The sequence below is a fragment of the Cupressus sempervirens genome, chromosome 11, assembly GCF_028749045.1.
Source record: "Cupressus sempervirens isolate cs-2001-9-10 chromosome 11, ASM2874904v1, whole genome shotgun sequence".
Classification (NCBI taxonomy): domain Eukaryota; kingdom Viridiplantae; phylum Streptophyta; class Pinopsida; order Cupressales; family Cupressaceae; genus Cupressus; species Cupressus sempervirens.
Window position 1 is genome coordinate 379125016 of NC_143128.1, and position 26148 is coordinate 379151163.

Below are 26148 nucleotides of genomic sequence, written 5' to 3' on the forward strand. Positions count from 1 at the left end.
CAAACATGGATGTAACATCCAACCTCTTTTTCTAGGTGGTCTGTTTAGTAAATGTGTTTTAATAAATAAAAGCTGCCTCTGCAGGTGTACAATGCATTAAATGGTTGTCTGTTCATCTTCAATATTCTTTATCTGACACTGATTAGTGATTTGTAAATGATAACTGTACGTCTTTCAAATAATAATCTTATCCAGCTTTATATTTTCTTGAACTTAGACCTTTGACTATGATGCAGATATGTGATTGATCAGCTGGAAGAGTATCAAACTGTAAATGATAACGATGAGGTATGAAAACCTCACTATCATTTTGCCACTCATGATCAGTCTTTGATTTTCTATATTTTGTTTTGTTTTCCTACTTAATCACCTGGTTTATTTCTTGTCTTAGGGCTTTGTGGAGACACTCAGATTAATAGCTGAGTTGGTGATTTATGGGGATCAGCATGATCCTTCAATTTTTGAGTAAGATGTTGTCCCTGAAGTTACAATTTACCACTTTTAAATCTTGACATCTGCTATATATTAATAACTGTAAAATAAATTGCGGATTTCATTTTGTAGGCTTTTTATGGAGAAGCAGGTAATGGCACAATTCCTCAACATTTTAAAGGTAAACAATAATTCAGATGTTGCATTACAGTTACTGCAGACATTGAACATTATGATCCAGAGCTTGCAGAGTGAACATGCAATCTGTAAGTTACCAATCTTTGTGATTTAGATATTAGTGTCTATGCATGCTCTTAATCTTTTCATTCTGTTTGTTTCTATTACAATCGTGCATTCTGAGTGAATCTCAAATGACATGCCATAGAAGTTTAAGAGGGCTGCTGCTGTTTGCTTATGCAGATTATTTGTTCAGCAATGAGTACATCAATAATCTCATAACTTATCCATTCGATTTCCAAAATGAGGAGCTAATATTTTACTACATTTCTTTTTTAAGGTTTGGACTCTTACTGATGATCTATTTTTGTTTTAACTTCTTTCACAGTAGGCAAAGATTGGTAGAACATGTTCTCAGTTACTTCATTTTTTAAAAGGTATATATGTGTCACAGGTGCCATTCATACAAAAGTGTGCTAGCAAATTCTCACACTTTGTCTTGTCTTCCTAAGCATATGATAATTCTTGTAGCATTGTCTTTACTGTGTTTTCTCTTTGATTGATAGAACAATAAGTGGAAGGCTGGACAAAAGCACAATTTCTCTTCTTGTCAAGACTCAGCATGTAAGCTCTGAACATTCATATGTTTGGTAAATTTCATTTTTTCTTTGTGAAATATGGTCATATATTACACAAATGAATGAAAATGCTATAGCTAGAAACCCTAGACTTTGCTTCTTTACCAGCAGGTAGTTTATGCATCTTTGATTGATGCCATTTGGTGTCACTAAAAAAACAATTTTGAAGAAAATGGATTACAGCATGTACAATAGTTTGTCATTCATAAAGACTGAAACTATATATATTGTCCACGTTTCCTTTTGTGCTTAATCCCATGGTACTTTTTTACGAAGCATGAGTATCATATATAATGATGCGTGAAGCATTTTTCCATATTCTATAGCTTCAGACAAGCTCATATCGACAAACCACTACTTTGAGTATATATGATTGATAAAATCCTCAGGTTAGTATAAGCAAAAATGAACTCGTAATGCAACTATCAATTTCCTAGAGATATCCCTCTAGGAAAGCTTATTATCATTCTCAATGGCCCACAAATCATGATAGTTTGAACCTGGCTATTATTTATTGCTACCTTGTACATTATATACATGGAAAAATATAAATGGCAGTGTGTACTAGATATATGATAAAACATATCATTATTAGGTCATGAATTCATTACAGGAAAGAAGACTGGAGATTGTCAGCCAAGGATTACCATCTGCCTACCCACACTCCCTTCCTTGGTGGTATGTAACATATATTAAGGACCGAACGGTTTCCATGAGAGACACAACTGTCAACCAATTGACAATCACAACTACCCAAGGGTAACAACCATAAATGATGAGTACATTGATGAGAGCTAATACGTTGCCGGATAACCAATATTATCAAACATAATAATACACATTGTACGCTGACTACATCATCCCCTCCAAAAGAAAAAGTCATCTTCGAGACGACAAGTATACATCAAATATTATTCAGGAAGACTAATGACAAGAGTGTAGACAGTGACTTGTATTGTGCAAAATCGTGTACTTCAAAAATCAAATGGGGGTTTGGGGGCAATGCTCAAAGTGGGGTCAAGGGTGCACTCCGTGTCGTGATATAGGACAAAGTCAAGGGGCAGCGCCTACGCTGCCAAGACCAATTTAACACCTTCAGAACCACAGTTTTCTGTGGTGCACGTTATTTTGTTGAGTTTTAAGATGACAAAAACACTATTGATAAAGCCCAAAAATGTAATTGCCAAATCTCTTCCTACCAAATCTCTTCTTGTCAAACAAAGAACTAGAGCTCAAGGAATCAAAACTACCATAGGAAAGGTGGCATTCATGTAGTGGCATGGCATATGGCCCGATAAAAGCTTGACTGCTCATAGCTTTGTGATTGTCTATATAGAGGAATGATACTATATGAAGCATGGTGTGATAAAAAGTCCACATGCAGATCCATGTTGTTTTTGCACGACTGGTAAGAAGACCCGTATGGCGTACTATGTGAAAGTATGTCAGACTAATCTGAATGTCCATACATTGTATAGTGTGATTGAGGTTGAAGAACATGGCAGTATGGCCCACGCGTGCTAGAGATGTCATATGGTCGTGCATATCAGAACTAATATGACTATCAATATCCATGTTATCTTCCTCAGTATCGTCAATAACATGTACACTATCATCTATTACTCTATCCACAACATTTTTGGACTTTGCTATGTCACCAGGGGCAACTGTAATCTCATGTGGGCCACTGCTGATATAAATTTCAGACTTAGAGTTTTGACTAAGAACATTTTCTTGCTCCCTAATGGTGTCGACTGTACCATCACATTTCTTCCTTTGAAAAAACGATATCACATTGTGCTCAAACTTTGGATTTAAAATCAATTTTGTCATTTGTTTGTGGTTTTGATTCAACTCATTCACTAACATATTCAACTGTTTCACAATACCATCCCATTGTTTTTGATCAGTGGCCATAATTCTGATATATGCACAATAAATCTTATTTCCCTACCCCACAGGATGGCAGGAAACAACTCTGATACCACTTTAATGAGCCCGATTCGGCTCACACTGGTGAAAATATGTTTTTTCTTAATTTTGATCACAATAATGGAATATGTGGTAACTGCTCACAGTTAACTATACAATTTTCAGCAATTGGAATCTTCCAATTTATTTCACGAACTTAAGTCATTACATATATACTGTACTTGCATTACAACCTCAGTATCACAGCTAACAACAAGATGGTTAAAATACTGAAATTAATGCCAAACCAAATTTCTTGAAATTTGCAAAATCTCACAAATTATTGCTTAGACACAGAGAATTACAATGATTGTTTCAGAACCTGGTAATCTCAGGATTCAGTTGGCAACAAGGAGAGTAATTAAACTTCACCTGATCTGCTCTAAATTCCGAGGCATCTGCTTGATAAATCTCGTGTGCCAACTGTGTTTGTGGCTGTGAAAGGCGCCCACCAGTACCATTTGGCGCCCAGCAGTACCATTTAAAAAAAAAAGAATATCAAACCCTGACTTTTGCGTCCCAGCAAATGACAAGAACAAACATCAATGATGATGCAATTCCTCAGAGAATATTGATGCCATAGATGGCATTACAACTGCAAGTCGATAGGGTAATGGATGCCTGTGTATTGGAGTTGGAATCTGCAGCCATGGGCCTTGGGGAAAGACACCCAATTCAGCAAGCAATGGCTGCCAACGCGTGAGTAACAGTCCCATAGAATGCCCCAAATTACAGAGACAATGGAGTGCCGAACATCAGGTTGAAGACCCCCAGAAATACAGAGGATAATGGCGTCTTAAGTGCAGATAATTCTACTGCTGAAGCAGGTAATTCTAAGTGCGCCAGCTGTGACAGTGTAATTCAGAATGATATTCCTCAATTGGAAATCCAAATAACTTTTACTCCAGTAGCAGATGATGTCCTCCTAACCACAGTAATCACAGACTTTGGAAGACAAACAATTCTCAAGATTGTAAAATCACCAAACCCTCTTAATCTCAGCAACATTTCTCTCCTCATCTACAGTAGACACAGTTTGAGAAGACTTTTTAATTCAGATTGCAAATCAAATCATTACCACTTTACCTCAGTAGTGGATTGATGCACAAACTCAATCCCCAAATCCTTAGAGAGAATAATTAAAAAAACAATAGACAATTAGATGATCTCTTTGCTTCATGACGCCATCTTTTATAATGCCACTTTGCTTCACCAACACACCAATAGTTAGAAGCTTCCATTAAATTCTTTCAAAGAAATAACTTATCTAGCACATGGCTTCATGAAGACGCTTTTCACTTAAGAGGCTTCAACTTCACAACACCAAATTATAACATAAAGTAGTTTATAATAATGAAGCCTCATGAATAAACTAGTAAATATAAAATCCATCAACTAAATGCACCAACCATATGCAAATGGCGACCAACAACTAATGCCACCACTGCACCCCCAAATATAGTAACTGCCCAAAATAGACTCACAAAAAATAGCAAGTTTGCTTCAGAGACCCTCAAAACCCACTGTCAGCTCACGAGGGTTGTGATGATGAACTGACCTAGGCAACTACAGTAACCTTCTGAAAATGGGTACATTACAGTTTCTTAAGATTCTTTAGGAGTGGAAGCAACGAGAAAATTATTGCTAAGCTCATTAGAAAGAGGATTTGTTTTGAATTCTCTGTGAGATTGAGACTGCATAAACTGAAGGTCTGAAACTTTGTACTCTCCAATAAAAGTTGGTGTAAAATCTAATGTTCCCTAATTGTCATCCAAAAGGACACTAGAGTAAGGAGGATCATCCTTAGGTTGAGAATCAGTTTTAGAATCAATCTCTTGTTTTTCTTTGATAGACATAGGAGTATTGCTTGATTCAACATTCAAATGACTATTTAGTCTATCATTTGCATGAAGAGTGTACATCACATTATCAAAGATGAACTTGAATTTTTGATGAAGTGTTGAAGGAACAACATGCATACTAGGTAATCAAGGTCTACCCAAAAGAAGGTTATAATTTAAAGGTCTAGACATCAGATGAATAAGAGTATCTAGAATTACAGGACCTACTTTAATAGGTAACATCATGATGCCTATTGTTTTCTTAGAAACATTATCAAAGCCAGATATAGAAATATTATTATGTTGAATAGTTGAAAGATCAACTTTGATTTCTTTGAGCATATCCATTTTACAAACATTAAGAACAAACCCATTATCAATCAAGGTCCTATGGATGAGATTACTGTTGATGACAACTACCATAAGAGCATCATATCTATCTTGAAGTTCTTTAGGAGGCAAATCATCTTGAATAAACACAATTTGAGGTGGGACAGGAGTAGCATTCATGCATTGCAAAAAGGAATTTTTATAATCTTGATTAGGAGGTGGAGTTGGAAGAGTACTTAAAGCTTTTTGCAAGGCTTCATGATATGTAGGAGAAGTCTAAAGAAGTAACTAGAGATAAATCTTGGCAGGGCTAGATTACGTAGTTGCTCTACCAAATTATACTCCTTTCCTAGGTCTTGGGGAAGATGGGGTGGAGGAGGAAGCACAGGTTGAGAAGGGGGAAGAGAAGTAGGAACAACTGGATTAGAAGGTTGAGGATTATTTCTTGTATAGTAGGACTGAGCCACCACATGATAATCCTTAATAAACTCCAAAGGACTTCTAGTTTTTCCTTTCACAGATATAATAGGCTTATTTGGGGTTTGGAAAGAACTTGGTTGATTATATCCTTTAACTGTAACCATAGGTGTCGTGAAAGGTTGAAGAGTAGATTGAGCACAACTTTTAACAATAATGATAGGTCTATTAGGAGGTTGATTGAGGATATCCTTTGACAGTTATCATAGGCTTGTTGACCGTCATAGGTTGGGCGTGAATATTGACAACATTAACTTGATTAGGCTCTAAAGTCTTCATGGGTTCATCACTAGAAGGGAGAGCATTAAGGAAATTGGTAATGATAGGGTCCTTTTCTTTAGAGATGTCCTTAGAATAAGGATTTTGGACTTCCTTTAAGGCTTCATCTCTACTAGGAGTGCCAAATGAAGGTAAGGTGATATTGAGAAAAGTATTTATGATGTCTTCTTCTTGCGCTAGGATATCCTCATAAAGAGGGCATGCCATATTACAAGGAACATTACTCACTAAGTCATCATTGGTAGAAGGGAAACGAATGAAATGAATAGAAGGTAAAGTGTCCTCAAGGTATTGAATGGTATCGTCATGGAGAAGATTCATATTAAGAGAATAATCAACTTTATCTTGTAATGGCTCATCCCATATAGGGAGATAATGAAGATAGGGATTATTGTCTTGGCTCAATATGTCCCGATGTTAGGAGATCAACAAAATGAGATTAACCTATAAAAAATCTTCATGATCAGATTGCCTTTGTTTGCTTAGAATGGTTTCAAATGAAGTTTAAGTGCTAGCAAATGATTATTATGAAGTCCAAGCAAAGAACTGAAATACAAATGCAATCTTTTTTGACCTTTAGAATGCATGCATATGATTTTTACATGTAAAATGTGCATCTACAACCAATAGACATTTTCACAAACACTTGGCATGCAATCTAATTAACTGATTATGAACAGTTGAGATATTATGTTAAACTTATGTCATGCAATTAAATACTCCTTATTGCTTGCAAACTGAAGAACAATACTGATATGAATTAAGCCAAGACTCTTGGCTTTCAATAAGTTTCCAATCAATGCCACAGTCTGATATAAATGATCATCTAAAGCAGTACCTGGAATGATAACGCAGGTATAATGGAGCCCAAAAATGGATAGCAGCTCTCAGAAAATACCAAACACAATCCATACAATGGCTGTGATCTGCAATAAAGAAATTCTTCAACCTTAGCTAACTATTCTGGAAAATAATGAAGCATTCGAACCCTTAACTCTGCAATAATAAATTCATTCTTGGCTTTTGGATGAAGCCAACACTTGACATAATTCGTTGGGTGTTTCACTGATTCACTATGATGAATAACTTAGAAGAATTCACAGTTCTTCAAGCTTGAAATCTGAAACCCTTGTCTCTAATATTTTCTTCACACAAATCAATAATATCAAATGCATAATAGAATGCCTTTTTTTTTTTCTCCCCAAGGCTCTTTTATAAAAATTCTTCATAAATATTCAGTAGCAAGGTTCTTTATTGATTTTGATATCTTTTATTATAATGACTTGACTTTGATATATCATTAATAAAGCACACTTTTACTTAATGAGTATTAGTTACTCATTATCCTCAACATGGCCCTCATTTTATTATAAAGTTAATTTATAACTTTATAATAGAACTCAAATAATTAAATATCAATAAAGGTCATTAAATATTAAATATTAATATCTCATAAATATTAACTTGACAAATCGTCTGAACTAGGGATTCAATCTCTGCATCATCTATCCATATGATTGTCTTACTAAAAATAGAAAGGGTCCTTCTCGATCAATCTCAGACTTACTAGAAATGGTAAGTTTAGCTAATGGAGCCCAAACGAAGTCCAATTTGAGCCAAACAAAGACCAAGATGGAACATACTGAATTCTAGAGAAGGCAAGAGTCTCCATTAACCAAGCCTCTGCCTCAGAGAACCCTCTATCCATAGTAATTAGCCTACGATGGACAAAATAGCAGGCTAATCCCTCAACTTTAGACATCGTGATAAAAAAGGAGACTGAATTCTTGTTCTATTATTGCGAATTGTGCCCACATATCTTCACTGTAATTGTCTGCCATTTTACCTTTTAATGTCATCGCTACAGCTCCATCATACCCCCATTCGAACTCATTCTTTTTAATTTTTGCTGCTCCATCATCTTCTTTGCTTTCTTCTTTCAACTCCCTTCGTGTGGTTTCTTTGTCATGAATTTCTTAGCCTCCTACTGCTGCCCCTATGTCTTCTTTTAGCTTTTCTTCTACACCATCTTTTTGTATTTCATATTTTAACTCTTCATCATTTCTTATGTTTGTTTTACATTTTTGCCTTTTGTTACTCTTATCCACTTCATTTCTTGAGCTTACTTCATACTTGTATTTGTTCCTTATGTTCTTCCCAATATGTCTATGCTTATCTTCTTTTTCTTTTTTAGAATTCTCCTCCTTATTTCTTTCTCATTCACAAGCCTCCGAAATTCCATATCACATTCAAATATCTCATCATCATCATTTATTTCCATCTCATTGTTATCCTCTACTTTTAAACTCTTTCCTTTGACAATACAATATCCCCAATACAATAATGTCCAAACTTCCCTCTTTCCTTGACAGAGATGGTAGCAATATTATTCATGCTTGTTCATTCAAAACTCAATCTAGTTGATAAATATTCTTTGTCTACCAATTATGCACAAGTATGGAAGTACAAACAATCTAACCTTCCTTTGCTTATCCAACCATATTTCACAATTCTGGAGTTACCTATTATGGTGCCACTGCAAAACATGAATCATACTCTTCAAAACCCCAATGATATAATTCACACTATGAATAGCTATGAGGGATTCTTGTCATTTTGAAATCGAATGCATTTTCCCATTGCCTTTAGTCTTACAACTGCCGAATGCGATTTAGTAGAGGAAATCTAATCTTCAATGTATTCATTATTCATGATCTGTTAGTGAATAGCTATAGCAATATGGTAATTTGATGTATCAAATTTGTCTTTGGAAGCATAGAGGGTAGTGCTCTTCTTGGTTACTTTCCTTAAGTATATGCATCCTAATTTATTTTCCAAAGGTGATTGCTCACTCCTAATCTGATAAGGCTAAATAGATAATAAGAAATAGTCATTTTTGTTGAGTGGAATGAGAAGGATCCTATTATGTGAATATGAGATCATATGATCACATTTCTTGTAGGAATGGACCCCTCATTATCATTCCCGATTGTTTCCTGTAATTCCATTCAAGTCGCATATGTATGAGAGTCGTTGTCTCATGAAAATCACTGATTGACATATACTCATTATTAATTTGGACTTGGATTATGTTTAACGGTGATTTCTCCCTGTCAATTCTTTTCTAAAATCTCCACGATGGCAAAGTCTCTCGAGAGACGGCCTTGGTACCACTATCATTTGAAATGGTCTGTAACATAGCATTTATATATATATATATATATATATATATATATATATATATATATGTCTTCTGTCTGGCTGTTCATATATTGATTCCTTGTGATTGTTTGTAAGTCTATTATTCATCTGGCCATTTGCTGTGTTTTTTTGCTCCTATATAAATCCTTTCCAATATACAGATTCTATTTCTTCTGTCTTTATCCATTCCGTTGTCTTTCCTATAGTGTTCTTCCATGCCCTCTTCTGATAATGGATTGGACATCCCTTATGTATCATTCCAACTCAATAATCGCACCTCACTTCGAATTCTTTGCATACTGAAGCCATTTCTTGTAAATGATGATTGATTTCTAATAATCCATTGATCATTATCTTATTATTAAGTGACCTGAAACTATAAGCGACACCTTCCAATATTAATGACAGCATCATCAGTCATATTCTTGTAAGGATATATATCTTCTCATGTGATGCAGGAGCATCCAATGCAATTAATAATATTTTTAGACTATATGTTGTTATTATGCATTGTAATGTGGCTTAAAAAGCCATTTCATGTCTTTGGGGGTTTCGTAAGTTAAAATCATAGTAGTCTAAATAATCTAGATATAATAAATAAAGGGTTTATATTATCATGTGGTTAGTAATTAACTTATTCGGTTTCGAGTATGTTGGAATAGGGGAAGTTGAAGGTTAGTTTTAGAAAATGTTTATCGAGTGTGGAAAAGTTATTTATCTCTCTAATGGGAAACCGAGAATAGGGAAAGGGGGAAGGAAGTCTTGATAAAGTGATAGAAGGATGTAATGATAAGAGAATAATGAAAATAGTGATGGGATTGTCTGGGAACTATTTACCTATTACAGTATTTGCTGTTTTGAATCAACATTGAAGAATCTATTTTGATCGATTCTTGATATCAAATTTTGTTGAAGTTGGATCAGTTTTTAATAGAATGTTTTATAGTTTCATTGGGCTCAATTAATCTTACCGCTGTGCGCTCTGCATCAGATTGGTATCAGAGTACAGCAAAAGGTTTGGGAAGAAGATCTAGGATTTGGCAGGTTGAAGGTCCCTTGTTGATGCTTGGAGTTGAACTATCCTTTGAGAGTGTTCCAAGGTGGTGGCTGGATATCTGAAGAACCCTAGATTGGTTTGAGAAGATGGTTTGACAAGGAGTGAAAGAGAATTGATTAAGGCATTGAAGGAGTACTTGTATGGTGGTAAGAAGGAGAGAGAAGAAAGAAAAAGAAAGAAGAAGGAAGAAGAAGCAAGAAAGAAAGAAATCGAATGGATGAGACGAGGAGTTGAGAAGCCTAAGAAGAGTTTTGGAAGAACAAGAAGAAGAAAGTGACAAGAATCTTAGAGAAGAGTTAGATAAGAGTATTGCAAAGTGGGAGAGGATAGCATTGCTTTTGGAGCAAGCAGCACATGAAGATGAAGTTGTTGATGAAGACAAGGATCAAGAAGTGGTACACATTCCATTGGAAGGGCATGGACAACAGATGAATGCTGGTGTAGAGAGTGAGAGTGAGAGTGAACAACAAGAGGTTGTTGTTGAACCTTGTGAGGAAAAGGTTCTTGTGGATGAGAGAGAGTTGGTGATAGGCATGGTTGAAGAAATGATTTGCCTAGATGATGGAGATGTTGACAAAAATGATCAAGACGGAATGGACATAGTCCAAAGATTACTGGCTGAGGAGAAGACTATTAATGACAGGGATGAAGTATTTGTTGATCAATGTGATGCTCTAAAGATATATAAACAGGAAGAAGATCAGATTTTGTATCACGTAGATTGGTATTTTTATGCAGGTGATATGCGGTTGGCAAATGTATTCGTCCCAGGATTCAACAAAGATACCATGAAGGGTATTCCTTATAAAGTTTGGAATCAGCATGTTGTGGGGAGCGACATCAATTCAGTCTTTCTTATGGTGATAACATTACCTACATACAATTGGAGAACTCGGAAGAAGATCACAACAATTCAACGGGACTTGAATTTTTCTGTCCCTGGGAATATGATGCAGGAGCATCTGATGCAATTAATAATATTTTTAGACTATATGTTGTTATTATGCATTGTAATGTGGCTTAAAAAGCCATTTCATGTCTTTGGGGGTTTCGTCAGTTAAAATCATAGTAGTCTAAATAATTTAGATATAATAAATAAAGGGTATATATTATCATGTGGTTAGTAATTAACTGATTCGGTTTCGAGTATGTTGGAATAGGGGAAGTTGAAGTTTAGTTTTAGAAAATGTTTATTGAGTGTGGAAAAGTTATTTATCTATGTAATGAGGAAACCGAGAATAGGGAAAGGGGGAAGTCTCGATAAAGAGATAGAAGGATGTGATGAAAAGAGAATAATGAAAATGGTGATGGGATTGTCTGGGAACTATTTATCTATTACAGTATTTGCTGTTTTGAATCGACATTGAAGAATCTATTTTGATCGGTTCTTGATATCAAATTTTGTTGAAGTTGGATCAGTTTTTAATAGAATGTTTTATAGTTTCATTGGGCTCAATTAATCTTACCGCTGTGCGCTCCGCATCATCATGTCTCTGTTAATATCCACATTTTATTGTTCATAGATATGTCTGATTATGTGTTGAATACTTTTCTATCTTTTCCTTAGGCCAAGTAATAACGTTAAACTTTTGTGACTATATTGTTTCTATTCAAATTTTTATTTATTTGTCTAATTGATCATTTAATATTATTATTTAGTTGTGACATCTCATATTAAATTTGTGATCAAATAGTATTAGTCTATCATATTTAATGATAGATTGTATTGTATTATTATATTCATATAACATTAAATTATATTATATCAATTATATTGTTAATTAAATTATTTTATAGTTTATTATTATTTATTCATTATTTATTATTGAATTTCTATTCAAGAATGGGACATCACAGACAACTTTATTCAAAGATTAAAAAACATAATAATTGTTTAAAATCTGAACTATTACCTCTTTTTCGTCAACACTTTTAACAACTTCTGCCTTTGCTGCCATCTTTTGAACCAAGTCTGTACTATAATTTCCATTCTTTCCTCTAAGATCTTTGCCAAACACAAAACCTCCTCAAGCCCTTGTAGTTTCTGCAACCTCTGAAATTGCTACAACTTCATGCTTCACTTTCCATTTTTAAGCCTCTAATACCCTTAACTTTTTCATCTTCATTTGTTTCTTTCACGCCCTTCATGAGACATGTTCGCACTGCAAATCCCTTCTTCGCTTCACCCACATATTCAATATTTCTGCACATCTTCCACAACCTTGTAGTGCTTTTCCACCACCATGTCTTGTAACACTACTTTCATTCCTTACCATCACACGTTTGACCACTCATACCTTGTGTTACTTACTCTTAGTCTGCTGTCCCTTAATTTCTGCACTTATTCTCTATAATGCATGGTCTTATTTCTGCCTAAAAACATTTTCTCTATGCCTCCTTCGTTGCCAACTCACCCTGTAATCTAATTTCCAATTGGTTCTCATCACGTCTTTCATCCTTTGCACTTGTTTGTTAGTGTCATCACTATCAAAAACACCTCCTTTCCATTTTAACAGTTGCCCTTCAACAATCAATTTCTTTGGCCAAGTAGGCATTGTATAACTCCCAAATAAGCTTTGGAAACTCTCCTATTTTCTTTCTCTTTTGACTTGCATATTTGTATTCTTACATCCACATATATGACCAAGATGAACATTCTCACTTCTATTTACCTTTGCAATAGGCTGTTGTCTGGTTTCTCCTTCATTGTTGTCTTCAGTTTTTGTCAATCTTTCCATTTTGTGGATCTCTTTTACTTCATCTGCAACATCTTCTAAGGCATCATAAAACTTTAGGGCATCTTCAAATTCTTCATTACAATATGAAATATAGGAACACAATCCACTTAATTTTTAGATACTTTACAAAGTACCTCTTGTGCATGTGGTTACCTCATGTCCTCTTGGTAGACTGCTGCAACTTATCTCCTCCTGTTTTCATCCTCAACACTTTATAGAGGTGCCTTACTTGCCCCTTATCTCTCCACCTTCAAGATCTAATTGTTGACCTTCATTTTAAGCCTTCCCATAACTGCAAATGCATACATAAACACACCATTAGTAAATAAAACAAAAGAACAACATGTCCCCATGAGTGCCTCTTTCATGAGCACTTCTCTCTCTTCTTTACTTCTCTTGATTGCTTCTTTCTGCACTGGATCTCTCCCTATTGTTTCTTGTCTCTCATCTTGTTCTTCACAACAAGAGCTTCTTTGACCACTTCTGGTGTATATTCCCCTCTTGACAACTTGCTGTTGTTCAAACCACAGATGACAAACTCGCCGATTAATCACTGAATGGTGATTAATTGCCATGTTTTTCATGGCTGCGAGTAATTCACCGAAAAAATCACCAATTTCAGTTGCCGAGTTTCTGTAAACAATTGCTGAGTAGTCCAAGAGTTTTTTTAAAAAACTCCCCCGTGCATCAATGTCAGGCTTAAAATGAAAAAAACGGTCTTTTTTATGCCAGTTTTCCATTTGCAGCGATTTGGTCTTTTGAGTAGAGGAGGAAAAGAGGCTTCCAAGCCCTTGCTAGCCAATTGCAAGCTACTAAAGGCGGGTTCAAGTGGATTACAAGCTATTTACTCTTTTGCTTCTAGCAGTCAACATTCCACATAAGAATTTGATTTTTTATCCAACTCATTAAATGCATCTTCTTATTGAAAGTTTGGCAATTTTTTATATACTCTTCTTGTTTCTTTTGTGTTCTCATTAATTAACTCATTGAATTTTGCAAAAAATGCATTTTTTATTTAAATATAAGCTGTTTTTGAGTTCCCAAGTTTTTCCCAAGTTTTTCTAAAAACTGGCCGAATTTTTCCCAATTTTATTTTTTTGGGCTTGGCGAGTTTTTGCCGAGTCTGAGTTTTCCATCTATGGTTCAAACCCCTCAGCATTTCCCTCATACTCTTATACTCTTAAGGCAGCCATCCTTTGCATTCTTGTTTTCTTCACAAGCAATTCTGTAGGCCATTTCACCTTCTTTCTTATTGGTCAACAACATACATATTCTTGGTTTCTTTCCTCACTTCATCACCATAATCTTACACTTATAAAAATATTTTCTCAACTCTATAATTCTCTTTCAAACTCTGTGTCTTATCTTGCCTTAAAGGCTTCCCTCTTGTCCTTCTTCCCAAGGCTTTCTTTTGCATTTTGTTGTTGCATTCTTCTATCTTCTCTTTTGTTTTTGTGGTGCCTCAACTAGAGCGTCCTTTTTCTTTGCTTGCCCAATCCTTTGGTACACTTACAACCCTCTGGTACCCAGCACACAAATCTTACCAAGAATTAACATCAGATTGTAATTCTCACACATCTGTTAGATCAATAATCATACCCAATTTCCCCACCTAGATCTTTTGGGCTCTGATACCACTTGATGGTAGTAATCCCACAACGATTCTCTGATATCAATTCGATGGTTCAAACTCACAACCACGCATATTATGACTTCAAACATCAACATATTTCTTCAGGTTGGCTATCAAAACAATGTCAGGAAACAATTCAGAAATGACAGTTTTCATATATTTAAAATATAATTAAATGTATGCAACAAGTATTACAGTGAATCAACAGAATGAACATGAATTCAATTCTTTTCTATCAATATGATGTTACTCAATACCAATATGAGGCAACCCTCCTGACAATAGAGTGACAAAATAGGCATAGCAAAGAAAAGAATAGAAAAGACAAGAATATGACAGATCAGAAATTTAATAAATTTTTATTGATAGCTGAATCCTCGAAGATACATTAATCAGTAGTGCACGATGTTTCGATTCTCTCTTAGGAATCAGATTTTTATTCAGTCCAATACATAAACTTACAAATAACAAAACTATTTGACACATCAACCTCTATATTTTGTATCAACCTACACATCCTTCTTTCCAGGTAAACAACCTTTCGTTACAAACACTGGTTCCTTTCTTCTCAACGAAAGCCAACCCTTTTGAAAACATATACATATACATATACATATACATACAAGGAAATCAAATTTATACTATGTTATACTTTGCCTATATTATATATATACTAATAAGAATGAAAACAGCAATATTTATCTATACATATATGATGATTTAATCTGTATATGTATCTGATTAATCTATAATATATCTGAATAATCTTGTAGATCTGAATTATAAGAATGAACTAAGAAGAAGACTCAACGTAGCTTTATTAATAAGTGTAAATATCTTTATTATATTTTAGGTGTAAGCCAGTGATGAATCTCATCATAGGGGGAAGGAGGAGGTGTGGGTAAAAGGGTATAAGACTGCCATCTGAGTAGACCTCCTTGGTGGATGTCAAAGTCCTACCACCAAGGTCAACAGAGTCAAAGTCCTACTCTAGGGCTTAGATTGGATGAGTTGAGGACCCCACTATGATCTATCTATCATGATGTGCTAATTAATTATATGAGACGTGGGTAAGAGGGTATAAGGCTTCCATTGGAGCAGACCACCTTGGTGGGTGGATATCAAAGTCCTGCCACAAGGCCAAGAGTGTCAGATCCTGCTCTTGGGCATAGAATGGGTAAGTCAAGAAATCCACTATGATCTCCCTACCATACCTACTATGCTAAGCTAATCAACTATAAGGGTTAGAGTATAGGTGCGAAGGAATGCAAGCATCCCATTAGATAGGCCACCTCGTATGGATGTCAAAGTCCTGCCACTGAGGCCAGGGGCGCCAAAGCTCCACTCTTGGGCTTAGTATAGGGTTGGCTTGGCCAAACCTATCATGTCTCAATTCCTATGTTTAAGATTTGTTCAATAGCATAAAGAGATTGCAATTAAGTTCATATATATCAAGCTAACTGATATTATTAGCTTGTATAGATATAAATAGGCAATTGTGTTCCCTACGTGGTTTCAGGGTTATAATCAGGAATGAAATGAAAAAATAATTTTTTTAAGCCATCTCCCTAACTTTGACTTATTGCAAATTGTGACCCAACAATTGTTTTTTTTTACTAGAGATCCCTACTTTGTCGAGACTCTGAAGTGGACATTTTTTTGTCCATGGAATAAGCTATATGGTGTAGGTTAGGACCAATTAGTGGCTCTTCAACCAAGCCGGGATCCTACCGGTACCCCTTTGGCTACTTTATTATGATTTGAGATTGTTACATCATCTAAGCATAAGTCAGAAATTTTTATATTTACATAGTAAGACAATATCTAGATTAGCTGGAGGCCTCCCCATCATTTATTCAAAAAATATAAGCTTCAATTTCTCTTATCATCTGCTTAATTTCCATAATGAGTATTTTGCAATTCACACTTTTTGTATAGTATAACCTTGTAGAGTAGGAGTAATATATATCGTCTTCTGAGTCATGGCATTTTTGTTTGTTGTTTAACAGGATGCTATAATCTCCTTTCCATTGTACAGTGAGGCTATTAAATTTTTCAATCACCAAGATAGCATGATCTGCATAGCTGTACGTGCTTTGACACTTAGTATATATCGTGGTAATGAAGTTTTCAATTTTTTATGTGAATTGTATTTTTTGTTTGTTTGTAAGTTCTCTTATTGCTTTCATTCTTTATTTGTTCATTTGTCCGTGCCTCCAAGATACATGAACATTTTCAAAGAATAGGTTGATGGGGTTTTCTGATTCTGTTTCTATGATTGCAGTGAATGATGGCAGTGTCAATAAATTTATCACATCGACTCCAATGTCAGAATATTTCTTAGATTTGGTGAAGCACCTAAAGCAAAATACATTCAAATTAGATGCTCTTGTTGTTAGAGCGGCACAGTGAGCATCTGAACCATTTTCTTCCAGTATGGTCTGTTTAGTCAAATGGAGAAAAGAAAATAATCTTGTGTACTTTTTAAGTCTTCTTTAATTTACAACTGGTTAACTTGCTAATGCAGGGTTGATGATGCTTCTGATATTAAAAAAATGCTGGTTTCAACAATTGAAGAAATTGATGATGACCTTTATTATTTAAGTGACATACTTAGTGCCAGTGTTTCTGATTTAAGCGAACTGGTAACACAAACCTTGTTGCATGCATGGGTTTTTCCAATGTTACTACCATCTCTTCATTTATCTCACTCCAATGTAAGTTCTATAATGAACTACGCTTTCTTAGAGTGATTGAATTTATGGGCTTCTTGGCCACTGCATTCAAAATTTTAATTTGGGATCATCCGACCATTATAACAATTGGGTAGCCGGGTTCTCAAATTCTACCATTTTTTAATCCAAAATTTGTCTTGTAGTTTCAATTTTCCTGATTTCAAAATTTCTTGTTCTTTACATAGGTTATTTGTTGTTTATTCAGAGCACACAGATAAGAGCTCTCACATCTTTATACATTCTCTCCCGTCTCCTCCAAGTAGTCAGTAGCAAAGAAGTAGCAAATACTATTGGTGCTTCTTTTCTCTGTCCACCAATGGTGGCTACTACAAGCTTCAACTGTGGGTGTGACCAAACAAAGCAGCAGTCTTCTGGAATTTCAATGGTTAACAGTAACGCCAATAACCAAACAAAGGAGCAGGCATCTGGGATTTCTATGATTAACACTGATACCCACACAGTGGAGCATAAAAAACAGCATATTGTTGTTAAGCCTTCTGAAGGTCCATCTCTAAATGTTGAGCTTTTTGAGAAAAGTGAAAAGGATACAAAATCAAATGTAGGGTAAGCTTATCATGTTCCTTGCAGCTTTTCTAAGATGTTAAATGACAAATTTGTGCATATTTTTGAAAGCAAGTGGAAGAAAATATTGTAGGTAGTTGTGTTGATTTGTAATGATTGTGACTTACACGTGTTTCTAAATGCTGTGTATATATTCATACCTTATATTTATAAAGTCTGTATGGATCAAATTTAGAGTAATTTGTTTATACATAGTTTGATTATCAATTTGATTAGTTGCACTTCATTTTCCTTACCCTTGAGCATGTTCTTCTAATATTTGGTGTCATTTGACAAGCAGTTCAATACTACCATCATTTGTTTCTTATGAGAACTATAAACTGGTGCTGGCTTCTTTGAGCTTGCTAGTTCTTCTATTGGAAAATAAAGGTATTATTTATATTTTGCCAATTATAGCAAAGACGTTTTTGTCAAAATGATGACAGATTTGAATGTTTTAAATGAAATATTAATCCTTGTTGCAAATTTTATCGTTGCATTCTTTTTACCCAGAGATGAAAAAATCACTACTCGAGGCATTAGGAATTCTTCCTCCCAAGATGCAATGTCAGAAATTATCAGAGGTAAGTGTTCTTTGGAAGTGTCATGTTTTTCTCTTTATGTTTTAGTTGGTGTTCTTTTGAATATCTTATTTGTCTACATACATTTTAGGTGGACTCAAAGATCTCTCTAGCAAACAAGTATCTTTTATCATCTATATATATATATATAGTAGCAAATGTAATAATTTCAATTGTAATTATATGTTCAAACTTAACAGGTGTTGGTATGCCCCTTTTGTTAGAAGAATGATGATTCAAATAATGAGAAGATCATCCATTAGAAACACATAAGATTACTTGCACACTTATTTGTTATTGTTCAAGGAAGTTCTAATGGTTGTTATACAGTGTAAGTTAATTAGAAATAAAGTTATTGTAAGTATTTAAAGCATGTTTTTAAATCCAATATCTCCCTCCCTTCTTTCTCCCAACCCTATATTTGTCCCAAAATGTGACAAAGGAAGTAGACCCAAGAGGTTAAGTCATTTTACCTGCCTGGCCCTGAGATGTGAAGTTGGAGAGAGAAATGTTGCCAATATTGCTACATGTTGAATGTAGGGATGATGAACCTCAATATGTTTGGTGTGAAAATGATAAACTAGATTCTTCGCCAACTTCAAGATAGTCTAGTTATCATTGAAAAGTGGAGTTGGTGGAATGTGAAGAAGTCAGATATCACATATAACTCAATAGGACCATAGTTTGTTGAAGCATATCCTATTAGGATTTGATGCTTGAACCAAGGAGAAAATATACCCAGTGATTGATCTTGATCTACTATCAATGGATCTGAACCAAACACAGTTTATGAAACATATCAATCTAAAAGTTACTGTCCTTTGATAGAGAATGCCAAAGTGAAGAGCTCCACTAACATATCCTTACACATTTTTTGCTGCCTACCAATCAACAACCATCTGTGCCAAAGGCTGAAAGGGATAACTAACAATAAAACGAAGATTTGGGTATGTGGATGTAAGATGTATCAAACCTCCCATCCATTTGATACACCTTCCAATCAAACTATCCTGCTATAGAGAAATAACCAAAATTGGTCATGTTTGTTGTAAGAGTGTAATGTCCCTTCCAAAGATGGCTTAGGAATCTTGGACAATTATTTTGAATCCTATTTTTTTTACAATGATGACTCTCTTCAGAATACTCAGTTAGCTTTTCAGGAATCACAATCACAATTGGATGAGGTTATCGTAGAGTTTGAGTGGGTGCAATCGACACCAGCCCAAGACCCTGTTTGGTTGCATATTATGGTTGGTGGTGAGTTTGCTTCCACGGTTGGGGATGAGGGGTGTGATGATGTGGTAGTCACATCCGCCCAAGACATGGGTGTAGTAGGTACGGAAGCGGTGAGAGCATTAGTTGAGGACTGCAGTGTGATTCTTGTTGTGCCACGTTTTCAAAGGGATCAGATGTGGATTGCGGGGGAGCAAGATTGCGGGGGAGCAAGTTGATGCGAGCACATATAATTTCTATTGGACTGAGTTATTCATGGAGTATTTTCTTGGGAGATCAGATTTGCGGGAGTATTCATAAAGAGTATCTAAGGGTACTCAAATTCGGGAATCTCATGCTATACAGTGATTGGTGGGAAAGATTGTAGAGACCTTGGCTACAATGCTTCCCAATAAGGATTTTGTGGTTGGGTTTGCTGAGAGGGTTGGCCAGGATCCTGCCTAGCCAGTAGTTTGGAGTCAGAGATTGAAGCAATCTCCTAATTCCCAGTTTGTGATATTAATGAGTCCTTGACAGAGATTGGGAGTTTTTATTGGCATTACACTATAAGAAGTGCTCATCACTTCTCTTTTGACCCATAGGTACAGGATTTGGTTTCATGTCAGTGTGGTTTTGCTCCAATTTCATACCATCCATTATGGGATGAGTTAGCACCATCTTTTGTAAATGGAATCGACAGCTGCAAGTTAGACCACTCGTAGTATCTACACACCCAGGACAATTTATCAAAGGTTGGAGTTGGTGATAATGATCTAGGCACTTATGGTTTATCATCTCTGCACTGCAGTTGGGTGTGTGTCAGTTTGATAGGGACTCAGATGTTGACAGAGTTGGTATTTCAGTTGGATTGAGTTCCGATGAGTTGTTACTGTCATCAATGCCTACAATCAATTTCCAGAGGATTATGTCATAGATATCAGTTATTTAGGTGTTGGTGCTATAGGAGTTGCTTGTACATAGCAAGGATAGTACATAGTTCTACCCTTGGGATCTAGGTGGACTGTGATGTTCATTTACGAGATTTCTTGGGGATAGACAATCTTGGGGAGGGAGTATTGTAATGCCCCATTCTTAGCAGGTTCTTGCAGTTGGCTTGGTCATTTCACCGTCGCGACTATCGTGAGTTGACAATGGGATTTGAGGGTCTTAGTTGTGGGGTTGTGCTTTGGCTTTGTTTGAGGGACTTACTATTTAGTAAGTCAATTTGTTGGTTCTGATGAGCTTAGTTGAGTTAGATGAGTTGAGTGATGCTCTTAGTTTTTATTTTAGGCTTCTAGTTTGGGCTACAAGAATCTTGGAAGGACCATCTATTTATAGTAAGTAACCCCATCAGGTTCATTCATCATTTTTCTTCATCAGGATCACTTAGGTGTTGTCAGATTTCAATTCTGATGCTTCTTCTGTTGTTTTTGCAAGACAGGTGAATTATTATTATTCATCTAAATATGTTAAGGTTGTTAATTTTGTTGTTGTTGTATGTTGATCACCTCAGTATCATAGCTCGTTGGAACCGAGATGAAAAGTTCTAAATTGTGGGCACAAGAAACAATGGGCTTGTGTGTCAGAATATTATGTTATGGTGGAAAAGGTCATTTTTGGGAGCCAAGAGTAATTAATAATTTTATTATATGGTACTTTATTATATTTTAATGTTGTGTTGAGGAAGTTTCTTAAGTGAAGTTCATTTGGGAAACTTGTGCCATTTGGAGATTATAAATATGAGGCCATTTGATGAGGAAAGCATCCTATTGATTATTTTCTTCTGTTGCCTGCGAAGAGTTCTTGAGTTAGATTATTGTGCCCTTGCTGAAGTACAAGGGTTTCTGATTCTGAGAAGTGTGCAGTAATTCACAGCTGAGGTATTGTGAATTAGATTCCTGTGATTTAATACTGTCTTCCATTTCTGTGTCAACTATGTCTAGGAAGACATTTGCTTATGCTGGAAATACAGATTGTGAGTTGTTGCAAATTGAGAATTCAGTATTTCTGAATTTAAGTCCACAAGCTAAGCTCCTGTTTAATCTATATTTGGGTGGAGTGATGCCCTTGCTTTTGGCGTCTAATATTTCTGTTTAGTGTGGGATTTCTTGGTTATTGGAAACGTAACTTTCCAGAATTAGATGCACCAAAAACTTAGCTCATTGGCACTGCCAAGTTCCTGTATCTTGGGCGACTTTCCTTTCAGAATTCGGGGATGTCAGTACAGCCTGTATTGATTTTGAGTTGCAGATTTCAAAAATCAGGCTTTGGGCAGACACTCATATTGCATTCGACCTGCAAGTCTGGGTCAATTTCAACTTGACTGCGACTCCAGTTTGGATGACATTGCTATGATATTGGAGCTGCATTTGTATGGCATTCGAACAGCTACAGCCCTACCACTTGGTGCTTGCACATTATATTTCTCAAAGTGGAATTCGGCCTTGCTGCTAGCAATTTTAATATCAGGTTCTTCACTCCATCAGATTTTAGTATTTGTAATTTCCAATTGTCTTTGCCATGACTGTAATCAGATTTCTATTGAAATAAGGCTGATATTAGTTTAAGGAATTGGTGCAACTGAGTTTGTTAAAAACAGCTAGTCTCAATATTGGTACTCACTGAATTTATTGCTTACAAAGTTATTGCACCCATTATGAATTCAATATTCTAAAATTCATAAATCCAAACTACAAGCGGGGTTTGTCATTCATGTCAATGCTTTAAGTTGGTTGCCATGTGTTTGACAAAATGTCAAACCATTGAATTGTGAAAGGAATTATTGTTTGATTAAGCTATAACCAGACAGGGTTATTACAACAGTTCCAAAATCGCAGCAAGTTGACAATGCCCTGTCTCATTCTTAATTTCTTCCAATTGCAGCCTTCCACACATTTGCCAATATTGACACTGTTACAGCAGTACATTCAACACCTGATCAGTGGCGTTTGATTCAGACGCCTGATCTGCTATCAAGTCTCCGCAACAGCTAGGAATTCAATTCACCAATGGTATTTGGATTCGCAAAGGAAAGATTGCCTAGTCTAGGTGATAATCAGGCTTCCTGATAGGGCCTTTAATCTGTTCAAACCACCTTCATGAAAATTCCATTAATGCATGCCTCAAACAGAGAATAATGACGTTTAAAATGCAGAGACAGGTGCCAAATATTGAAGCAAGAACCACATCAATCAGCAGGAAACCTAGGCAACAAGAAGCAAAAGCACAACGCCTAAATATGCAGATATAAATTGTACCAATGACAAGAATATTGATCACCAATTCCTTCAGCACAAATTCGCCTTCTTAGCGACAGTGATCATGGTATAAGAAGTCGCCAAATTCTGATTGCAATTCCTTGGTTCAAATCCATTATACCTCAAGAATGGACTGAATTCAAAAACTCAGTTCTAAATCCTCGCAAGAAAATTATCAAAAAACAATAGATAATGAGATGAATAATTCTCCACAATGGAGATATAATTATAACTTAATTGAGCAAGTCAGCTTCTTCATCACACTTATCACTTAAGAGGCTTCTGTTTCACAATTCCATTTTATAACATGAAATAAGATGAAGTATCTTTAATATTTTAAGCCTCATTAACAACTTAATAAATATGAACTCCATAAATATGCTCAATCTAATGTAGATGATGACCAACCAACTGTACCTCCAATGTGTTGCCAAATATAGCAATCATCCCAAAATAGACTTACTATAAATAGCAGGCCTGCATTAGAGATCCGTAAAACTCATAGGTAGCTCACGATGCTCACAATGATGAACTAACCAATTCTAGCTATGGGAACCTGCTAAAATGAGGATATTATAATCCTCCCTTCCCAAGATTGCTTGTCTCCAAGCAATCGTAGTCTGGGGTGTTGAAGTATCCGCAGGCTCTCAAGTGACATCCTCATCTAGAGTTCCTTGCCACTTAAACCCAAAATTCCTTTATAGTCCTTTGCAAGTGTCTCTCCTTGGTATCAAGAATTGCCTTAGGGATCAACTCAAGCCTCCCCTCATCATCCAATGGGGGTAAGATAGGAAATGGAACATGTCTTCCCAACACCTTCTTGAGGTACGAAATGTGGAACACATTATGCACCATGTTGTCCTCTGGCAGATCCAACTCATATGCCACATCCCCAACATGCCTCACTATGTATAAGGGCCCATAATACCAGGGCTTGAGCTTCTCATCTCCACTGTGGCTGATGGAAGATGCTCTATATGATTGCAACATCAAATAAACTATATTGCTCACCTTATGATAGTCCCAAATTAGATCTTTGACATTTTACAGAAGAATTAAAAATAATTTTGAATTTATGATATAATGATATTTTTGAATGCCTTTTTTTAATGATATGATATCTCTATTTATATTCTTCCATGTGGAAGGGTGTGTCATTCCATTTCCTTAATTTAATTATATTATTAATCTAAATACTATATGTTTATATTATTATATTATTAATATAATACTATTATATTTATAAAATTTATATATACTATAATATTTTTATAGTTTAAGATCAACTATATAATAGATAAGTAGGAGATAATTTCCATAGCAAGTCACATTGTGATATTGCTATCAGGATTTAATTGTGTGATTTTGAGTCAAACTCATTGACCCATATTTCATGACTAGTGATTCAACATGAATCCATCTCTCATGAGAATAAACGGAACACTTGGCACTCATTGGATCTAGATGATGCCACATGGGTGAAGCACCGAGACTTCCCGGGAGGTCACCCATCCCAGTACTACTCCAGCCTGAGCGTGCTTTACTACGGAGTTTCCTCCATGGTTAAACCCAAAGCTTGTAACCCCATTTGCAAAACCTTCACCAAGTGTTGTGCCTTATGAACCGTTCATTAGAAAGCCCCTTAAGCTCATCAATTGATAAGTAGGAGATAATTTCCACAGCAAGTCAAATTGTGATATTGCTATCAAGATTTAACTGTGTGATTTTGAGTCAAACTCATTGACCCATATTTCATGAGTAGTGATTCAACATGAATCCATCTCTCATGAGAATAAATGAAACACTTAGCACTCATTGGATCTAGGTGATGCTCACAGGGGTGAAACTTCGAGACTTCCTGGGAGGTTACCCATCCCAGTACTACTCTAGCCTGAGCGTTCTTAGCTACAGAGTTTCCTCTATGGTTAAACCCAAAGCTTACAACCCCATTTCCAAAACCTTTACCAAGTGTTGTGCCTTATGAACCATTCATTAGAAAGCCCCTTAAGCGCATCAATTGATAAGTAGGAGATAATTTCCACAACAAGTTAAATTGTGATATTGCTATCAATATTTAACTATGTGATTTTGAGTCAAACTCATCGACCCATATTTAATGAGTAGTGATTCGATATGAATCCATCTGTCATCAGAATAAATGAAACACTTAGCACACATTGGATCTAGGTGATGCTCACAAGGGTGAAGCATCGGGACTTCCCGGGGGGTCACCCATCCCAGTTATACTCCAGCCTGAGCTCGCTTAACTATAGAGTTTCCTCCATGGTTAAACCCAAAGCTTGTGACCCCATTTGCGAAACCTTCACCAAGTGTTGTGCCTTGTGAACCATTCATTAAAAAGCCCATTAAGTTTATCAATTGATAAGTAGGAGATAATTTCCACAGCAAGTCAAATTGTGATATTGCTATCAGGATTTAACTGTGTGATTTTGAGTCAAACTCATTGACCCATATTTCATGAGTAGTGATTCAACATGAATCCATCTCTCATGAGAATAAATGAAACACTTAAACACTTATTGGATCTAGGTGATGCTCACAAGGGTGAAGCACCGGGACTTCCCTGGAGGTCACCCATCCCAGTACTACTCTAGCTTGAGCGTGCTTAACTAGGGAGTTTTCTCCATGGTTAAACCCAAAGCTTGCAACCCCATTTGCAAAACCTTCACCAAGTGCTGTGCCTTATGAACCATTCATTAGAAAGCCCCTTAAGCTCATCAATTGATAAGTAGGAGATAATTTCCACAGCAAGTCAAATTTTGATATTGCTATCAAAATTTAACTGTGTGATTTTGAGTCAATCTCATTGACCCATATTTCATGAGTAATGATTCAACATGAATCCATCTCTTATGAGAATAAATAGAACACTTAGCACTCACTGGATCTAGGTGATGCTCATAGGGGTGAAGCACCAGGACTTCTCGGGAGGTCACCCATCCCAGTACTACTCCAGCCTGAGTGCGCTTAACTACAGAGTTTCCTCCATGGTTAAACCCAAAGCTTG

General features: G+C 35.8%; 1 protein-coding gene across 3 annotated transcripts in view; it reads left to right on the forward strand.

Annotated features, from left to right (window-relative positions):
* LOC149529634 (protein TRANSPARENT TESTA 9-like) overlaps positions 1-26148 on the forward strand; it is a 177360-nt gene that overhangs the window by 16521 nt on the left and 134691 nt on the right. For 2 of the 3 annotated variants that reach the window (XM_089811748.1, XM_089811750.1), the window contains exons 2-12: positions 237-288; positions 392-465; positions 565-698; positions 853-949; positions 1176-1233; positions 16784-16892; positions 17059-17182; positions 17302-17491; positions 17715-18073; positions 18372-18460; positions 18584-18654. In XM_089811748.1, coding sequence (XP_089667874.1) covers positions 237-288; positions 392-465; positions 565-698; positions 853-949; positions 1176-1233; positions 16784-16892; positions 17059-17182; positions 17302-17491; positions 17715-18073; positions 18372-18460; positions 18584-18654 — 1357 coding nt within the window. The remainder of the gene's footprint in view (positions 1-236; positions 289-391; positions 466-564; positions 699-852; positions 950-1175; positions 1234-16783; positions 16893-17058; positions 17183-17301; positions 17492-17714; positions 18074-18371; positions 18461-18583; positions 18655-26148) is intronic. The other variant, XM_089811749.1, reaches the window with a different exon arrangement.